At 30.2% G+C, this 8,809-nt stretch overlaps 1 protein-coding gene across 2 annotated transcripts; it reads right to left on the minus strand.

Annotated features, from left to right (window-relative positions):
- Positions 1–4,296: 4,296 nt before the first annotated feature.
- Positions 4,297–7,831, minus strand: LOC107455300 (silk gland factor 1-like). 2 transcript variants are annotated; one of them, XM_071181558.1, is made up of 2 exons: positions 5,239–7,831; positions 4,297–5,201 (listed from the first exon to the last, which is right to left on the minus strand). In XM_071181558.1, the coding sequence occupies exon 1, from the start codon at positions 7,162–7,164 to the stop codon at positions 5,944–5,946; it is 1,221 nt and encodes a 406-aa protein (XP_071037659.1). In that variant the 5' UTR covers positions 7,165–7,831; the 3' UTR covers positions 4,297–5,201; positions 5,239–5,943.
- Between the last annotated feature and the right edge of the window lie 978 nt (positions 7,832–8,809).

Below are 8,809 nucleotides of genomic sequence, written 5' to 3' on the forward strand. Positions count from 1 at the left end.
TTTCCCCAAAATGCGGATTCAGCTCCCCAAAAAACATATTTAAAAAAAAAAATTCGTTGTTATTTCCAGATAAAATCCTCTATTGTCTGAAGTAAATTGAATGTTCGAATCAACCCAATCGATAATAGAGAACAACCCTTGAGGATCATTATCACTGTCAACAAAGATAAATGTATTATCAACGTATATTTTTCACCATGAAAATTTGAACAATTTAAAAAAAATTTCTACAAATAATGCATGAAAATCTCTCAAATAATGGGTGAGAGGTGATTTGATAAATTTATTTGTTTATAGAATTTACCAAAGCAGTTTACTCAAGGTAGGAATTAATAACGGCAAGTAATAACTTCAATTTAAAAAATTGAGTTGTGAAATTGCTTTTTGCTGGGTATAGTGTCTGAAAAGGAACTTAATGTCAATCTGATATGGATATTTCTATATTTTGAAAACATTAGTTTGACTTACTATCCATTACTTTAATGAAGAAATGTCATTTAGTTTTTATGCTTATGCAATATTTAAATGAGTAATATAATTGAGAATGACATGTTCTTATTTATTTTCAGAAATTTTTATTATCATTCTACACAAGATTCTTAATTTTGAATTTCTCTTATTCCAAGAAGAGGGGGAAATGTATTGTTTTAAAAATTTATGTACGTTTTGCTGACTTATTTTATGACCGTCTTTGAACAGTCAACCGAATTTTGGGTTTATGACTACCAGTGCTGAACTCCGTAGCCTAGTAATTTTGATCCCAATCCAGAAGACAAGGGAACTCCTGGATCAAGTATCGGGAGAAATTTACCTTCGCGGAGAACTTTTTGATGGAACTAAATCGCACTAGTGTTAGAAGGAGAGGCAAGCCATGAAAACCTCTGACGGCAAGGGGACTCTAACACATGATCCGTCTACCAATGAGGATACTTTACGTAAGCACTGTGATTGATATGAGTCAGGTACGGAATTCGTATCAACCATCCATCGCTGGGATTCGAACCCGGCTCACCTCATTAGAAGCCAAATGCTCTATCTTCTGAGCCACCACGGCTCTTGTTGACATATTGGAATTTTTTTTTTTTTAAAGTGAGAATTTTTCTTAATTGAAACATTTTTAGATTTGAAAATTTGAATCTGGCAATTTTGAAGGGCACTAAACCAAAGTTCAGACCCTAGCCCTAAGTTCACCGTAGTCGAGCCTTACCTGTAATTTCAAGTAATCGATTACTAGAAATAGGGATATTAGTAAGAGAAGAAACTACGTCAAAAGAGAGCTTAATTTTGCATTATTTAATCACATTATCCCACTTTTTACAGCAAACTTGTAATCCGTCATCATTTTATCTCCTTTCTTCTTCTTCTTACTAAATAAATTTTTTTTTAATCATAAATTTATCTGATTATTGAATTTTGAAACTCTAAACTCTTGTCTTTGATGCAAAAATTGACGTTTTTAAGTTTAAAGAAAATAAAATTAGTTTAAGATATGTTTCAAAACAAAATCAGAAATTTGACTCAATCAATCCTATTTTAAAAGCACAAAACATGTCAGCAACTTCAATATTTTAAAAAAGTATAAGTTATAATCTTTCCATAACTATATGTTTTAAAAAACCTTGAATCATTGTTTACATTTACTATTTCTTTTAAATATTAAAACAACAGAATTAATTTAAAATTACATATATTTAAAAAATTTCGGACGAAAAAAAACTGTGCTAGGTTTTAAAAAGCACTAAATATAATGTTCTTTCTTCGATATTGTGTTCCGCATTAAATATGGTGCTCCATTCTGTACTAGGTGCTCCATAATGATCACCCTGAATATATAACTTCAAAATCCTTGTTAAAAAAAAAAGTCACGAAAGTATGCACATTAAGAATCGTTTTTCCAGAAAAGACGAATGCACTAGTGAAATATAACGAATTAATGCAGTGGAAGTCGAAACTTTAAATTTTAAAATGTGTTTGGTTGCTAAAGAAAACCGAGGAACTGAAAGCCTATCCTTATAGAAACGCATCGAAATTTCATCAGACAATCAAACTGGTTTTGATATTTTGTGTGCCCACTTTCCCTTCCAGTCAGATTTCAATCGTTTTTTTTTTCCTTCGATTAAACATTAATTTAAACTAATGTGTATACTTAGTAAATTAATGTGTCGACATTTTTGACTTTTTGTCAAGTAATCTTAAAATAGTATATTATGGACGGTCCTTGCAAAGCACCCTGAAAATTTAGAGTCTTATGAAAAATAAAGTCAAATCATTTTTCGAATTAGGGATCGCCAACTTACATTTAAGTGAGGGGGGAACGTTTCTCAACTTTGACGAAACATGATTGATGTCTGAAGCAAAGCTGGGTTAAAAATAATCAAAAACCAGTTTTTATACCTGGTGGGGCTGGAATGAATTGGCCTTTCAGAAATGAATACCACTGGGGAGGCATGTTTTATATCCGCAAAAACTGACTCGGATGGTATTTTCACAGTACGGATCTTCTTCACTGATTAATAACTCTCGGGGATTACTGATTTTTCACGTTATTTGTTAAAATTTAGTAATCCTCATAAAGCAACACATGGCGATCCAGCTGTCATTTTTGTGAAAAATGGATGTAAACCATTCTCCCCCCCCCGCCCCTCCTTGATCTACAGACATAATTTTTAAGTGATTAGATAAACTGATCTTTGATTATTTTAATCCGTTAGCGCTTTATTAACCTAAACTCCAATCGGTCAGATTTTGAAAAATTTTATAGGTCCTCAGCTTTTAAATACTAAAGTGAGAACCCTAATGTGTATAGTCAGTAATATAATTTAATAGGATATCTGAAAAATACGTAGATATTAGGAGCGGTGATTACGAAACATCTTGTAAAAATTACGTTCCCGAATTTAAAAACTTTTGCTTTAGCTAACTATTGAGGAATAACCATAGAAGCATTATCATTCGTAAAAAGTACGATAAAAGTCCGAGTCAAATTACGGTAAAAAGTACTGGCATCCTGAGTGCAGCATCCGTAAAACTTTACACTATAATTTTTTACAGTAATATTTAGTTAATTGCAGAGAGTCATTGATTTACAGTAATTACTAAACATTACTGTAAAAATTACGGTATATCATATTTTTTGTTCCGTAAAACTTTACGGTAAAATGTACTAACACATTGAGTGTCGGCATTTTTTACCATAATTTGCTTCGGAACTTTTTACAGTGTAGTTGTCGAAAACTATACATAGATGTATTCTGTAGTCCATAATTAGTTTTTAAGTAATGAAAAAATTTAATGCAGTCTTTACTATATTTTTTTTATAAAATTGTTATTATTGTATTATATATTCATAAAATTGTAATTGTCATATTTGCAACAAAAACAGCTGGAATTGTTTGGAGGATAGAGTGGTCACCCCCCCCCCCAGGGATGTGAACTAAGTTCAAAACTTACAGTTAAATCAGTTCATTTTTTGCCCTCGGCTAGCACCAACCACTGCTCTGAGGAAAAATATCCCCAGCGGTAGTTGAATAATGAATTTGTCCTCTTACTATCTGGCTAACCGCAGTAGGTTTTCATGTCTTTAACCATAAAATGCAAAAGCGGGTAGTTACATTAAAAAGTTCTCCACAAAAGGAATCTTTTTAATTTAATGCCGGTTTTAATTTTAAAAAAAATAGTTGTAATAAAATATAATTCTAAAGTTCGCAAATAGTTTACGATTGAATAGAACTTACATGAGAATAAAAATTTAGGAGCATTTAAAAAGTGTCTTTTTGCAAAGAACCATTTAATTTTTTAAAAAAAATTTATGTGCCTAAGTGTAATACAATTGTTTGAGAAAAAGCTATTAATAGTCATTTTATATTTGCACATCAATATACTACGTATAAGAAACAATCACATATAATGAAAAAAATATTTAAATTAAATAAAAGCTCGTTTCTTTACAGCTTTTTTTTTTTTTTCAATACTTATAAATAGCTTAAAACGTAAGGACAAATGTGTTGATTAAATTGTATTTCTTTTATTTAATGAATTTTAAGCCACAATAGATTAAATTAAATTAGAAAGCTTTTTAAAAAATAAAAATTATAATCATAAAATGTATTTTACCGTTTTCATTTTTAATTTTTGACGGATTCAACAAATATATTTAACGAGATATATTGTAAAATCTAATACGAAACGAGAGAATAAAATATTATTATATGTGTGTTCTTACACAAATATTATTCATAAGTAAAAGTAATAAAAATAAGTTGTTAGTTTTGCATGCATACAATAAAAGTAACGTAATTCAAACTTTATAAAATCTATCTTTATTTGCAATTTTAGTAATCAATGCAAGTATTAATGTCACAATATTTTAAATTTGTATTATTATACAAAACTTACTAAAAGTCCTTATTGAAAAAGTAAAATATTCTTAATGTATTGTTTAAAACTATGAAATTCAATTCTTCCAAAAACAATTTATTGGAATTGCTCATATACTGGATACAGTCATTATAAAACCAAAACTAGAATAAAAATAAGTTTATGCTTGTAAAAGAACATTTTTGATTATTTTTAGAATTAAAAGAAATACAATCAAGTTATAACAAAATCGTGAACAATATTTATGGATGAAACTTTACTAAAACATAAAGTAAAAATTCACTTGGAAATAATAGTATTTCCATAAAATATCCTAAAATAAATTTTTTTTGTCAAAATTCTATTTTCAATGTAAATTTTTACAAAATATTTATGAAAAAAGGAATACTAAAATAAATTGAAATCATTAATAACTTGAATTGAGTAAAAAATAAAAGTACCAAGTGGACTTAAAATCTTTTAAATAGCTTTTTTCATTAAATTTTATAATCATTATAAAATTTAGCATAAATTATCTGAATAAAGTAATTTAAAAAAAAAAACTTAAATATTAAACACATAGGTTTCCTAACTAATGAAATTAATTTGAGAAGAAAAATATGCATAGTTATTAAAAAACTTGAAATGCAATGAATTACAAATTAAACAAAAAAGAAATCAATGCTTAATTGATATTGATTTTAAAATAAAATTTTAAAAATAAATTTTAAATTTCAGTTATTGAAATGAAATGCTGCACAACTTTTACACTAGAATATTAAAGTAAAAAAGTATTTAAATATCATACATTGGAATCATTAATGATTCCAAAATTGACTTAAGAACTTAGAATTGCTAAAAAAAATTAAAAAATATTTTCACTCATTTTTTGCTGAAAGGAAAATGATGTATTACTTTTAAAAAGAAATTTTTAAAGGTAAAAATTTAAATAACGTACTTAGAAAATACGAGTCATAATAAGCTTAACTAACAAGCTTAACTAATAAGCTTAAAAATAAAAACATGGTTTATATGGTCTCATTAACATTTTGGAGAAATTAGACACAAATTTATTTTTAAATATATGTATTCATGGAATTAAACAATTTCATTGCATATAAAGACGTAAAATTTTTGAGCTTTACAAAACAATCGTATACTTACATACCCAGAAGCTAACTTTTATACACAAATCTACAATTTCATTTTTAACAGCTGCTGAAGAAAATAACAAGGTAAGAAATTTCAGTCTCACAGACGTGTAAAAACACTTTTTTCTACTGTTAACGTTTTTGAGTCATTACTTGATGGAATCTACAGACACTTGAGTCTATGCTTGGTAACACGACAGTATCGTCTTAACTAGATACACAAAATGCTGTTGGTTTCACTAAATGGTAGTAGGAACATATTTACTTCGATTATCGTCACCAATGATCTTCCTTTTGCTTTCATCACATCAGGGTAAACTGTTTGCATCCTCGCCTGAATGAAACAACACGGAGAAATCATCTATCAAAACATCTTTTCTCTAGAAAGCAAGTCCATTGCTTTTAAGTACTTATAAATCGGACAGAAATGGCTGATTCACACATCGGAAGTAACAGGTTGGGGCACAGAATAGAAAGATGGGGAATAGTATGCCATATTGTCACTAGTTGGCATGCTAGAACCATAGTTACTATAATGAGGCACTGTCATTTCAAAGAATTTGGAATCCATTTTTGGATCAGGGTTCGAAATTATATTATTTATTGAAAAAGGATGACTAGTAGCATTAAAACCTGGTTCTAGTTTGTAGTTTGGTTGCTGCAGGAAGAACAAGTCCTTCATAATGTCCTGGTAAGCATTGTGATCCATTCCTGGATCGGATACGGAGCAGGATTCTGGATACCTGTGCGAAGAATAAAGCATTTCTTGCTTGTAACAGTCTAGTCTGTTTCTGGAACTATTAGTTGCATTGCTGTTGGCGTTGAATGATTGGATTTGGTACATTTGTTGATAGGCATCTGTTGTCGAGGGCAACGATGTGTTTACAGGCGGCAAGCATGGCTGTTCCATCTCTGGAACTTTCATAGGTGAAGATTTTGGATCCATTTTTGGCGAAGAATTTATCTCGGGTTCAGACTTCACACCTTGATCTCCAGGACTTTTTTGGCACTTTTGAGTCTGACGGATAGCTTCTTTCTTCGTACACTTGAAACGTTTTTGGCGCCTTAGAAAACAACCATTCTCGAACATGTCGCCAGATTCGGGATGCAGAGCCCAAAAGCTACCTTTTCCTGGCTTATCCGGAGTTCGAGCCACTTTCACGAAGCAATCGTTGAAGCTTAGGCTGTGTCGTATGGAATTCTGCCATCTTTGTTGGTTTTGGCGGTAAAAAGGGAAAATGTCCACAATGAATTGATAAATCTCATTAAGGGTCAGCATTTTCTGGGGACTGTTTTGAATTGCCATCGTAATCAACGATATGTAGGAATATGGAGGTTTGGCGTGAGGAAGAGATCTTCTAAACTTATCATTCCTAGCCTTCAGAGCCAAGTTGGGGTCAGAATGATAATCTGTATTGACATAAGTTTGCATATCGGTTCGATTTGGAGCAACATTGTTGAGTGGTGTTATACTGCCAATAGGCGGCATAGGTTGTGTCATACACGCTGGGGCAACAGCTGCCATATTTTGTGGTGACAAAAGTCCAGCATTAAATTGAGGAGTCGAATAGTTGAGGGACATGGGCATGGATGTCACTGGCATGTAATTACCAGAAGGCATGGTAGAGCAATCAGGAAAGCTCTTGTGCGTTAACATGAAGTATAATTGAATATTTTTTTTTAAAAAAATTCAAAAATTATCAAAACAAGGTTCTTTTTTCAAATAAAAGTTCGATGACAAAAAATAATTCGAATCTTGTTGTAAGCAGTAAAATCTATTTACTTATCAGATTAATAACTGATAACTTCGAGTCAATAAGTCCGAATCAAAAATTCATTTCAAATATTGACTTACTTCTGTTTAAACGATTGCGTATTGAAATAATCTGATTCGTCGCGGCTCAAATATCCATTAGTTGGTCACAAAAAACATCAAAAAATAATCTTCATAGCACGAGAAACGTCACATAGTCCAAATACCTCTTATCATATTGTTGGTTGGTACACATTCAGTGCTTTTCGTGTCAACCTAGAACGTACACACTGCCAGCACAGTTCAAACTAAAAGTTTAGCAGAGAAGCCCTGGGTAAATATAGCTGATCTAACAAACGCCATAGAGATGAGAAAGTTGTATTCTCCTGGGAACACGCCTTCTGATGACGATGCAAACGTCACTGTTTAAACTCCGCCTTTCTATCTGAAAGCTACCTCATTGGTCCACAGCACGTGGAGGCAGCATCCAATAGATGGCGAATGAGAAACGTAGTTTAAGTTTCTTATCTTCTTCAATAAAACAAGAATTTTCTAATGGCGACTGAATTTCGTTTCTTTTTAAAGATTATTTTATTTTTCTTAATGTTAAAGAAAAATATATAAGCAATACTTATAAGCTATTATTTTGAATATTTTGTAACTAAAAAAGGAAGATAGAAATAGGCGATAACAATTCTATAAACGAAATTTCGGAATTGTTTTGCTGTTTTAAATTTTTGTTTTTGCGTAAAAGCGAGTACAACAACGTTTTGATCTCATATTGTTATGTAGCAGTTGTATTTTTTAAAACTGCGCAAAATTTGAGATTTGACCTATATTTGATAAATATTTAAAAATAATTTGTTACTAAAAATGCTTTAACTATGGGGATAAGAATAAGTGCAAACAGTTCAACGAACTTCAAAATTTAGGAATTTTCTTCTGGATTCAAATTTTAAACTTTTATTTTTTCGTATAAGTGAGTGCAAAAAAAATGAATATTTGATCATATATTGTTATGTAAGCAGTTGTATTTTGTGAAATCTGAGAGTACGATGCTTTCCTTTAACGCAACTCAAAAATAATTCTTAAGTAACAAAAATGTCTTAAAAATAAAGAGAACAAACAGTTCAACAAACAGCAGCGTTTTTATTTATTTTTTAATTTTTTCTTAGCTTTAAATTTTAAATAATTTTATTTTTGTTTGAAAGTGAAGTTTATCACATATCGCTATGTATCAGTTGTATTTTTCAGGTTGAGTAAAATTTGAAAGTTAGCTTATATTTGATATACATTTTAAAATAAATATTTGATATATATTCTAACTAAAAATGTCTTCACTATGAGGATAAGAGCAAACAATTCAATAAACATAATTTTTTTTTCAAAAATTAACTTTTATTTTTGCTTAAAAAGGAGTAAAACAAACGATATTTTGATCACACATTATTATGCAGCCTCCTAATTCCGGCCTTTATATATTTTTAAACTCCCCCCCCCTCACACACACTTATATTCTATTTTATACATTTTTTTCATCTCATTCTAA

This window comes from Parasteatoda tepidariorum, chromosome 6 (genome assembly GCF_043381705.1).
Source record: "Parasteatoda tepidariorum isolate YZ-2023 chromosome 6, CAS_Ptep_4.0, whole genome shotgun sequence".
Taxonomy (NCBI): domain Eukaryota; kingdom Metazoa; phylum Arthropoda; class Arachnida; order Araneae; family Theridiidae; genus Parasteatoda; species Parasteatoda tepidariorum.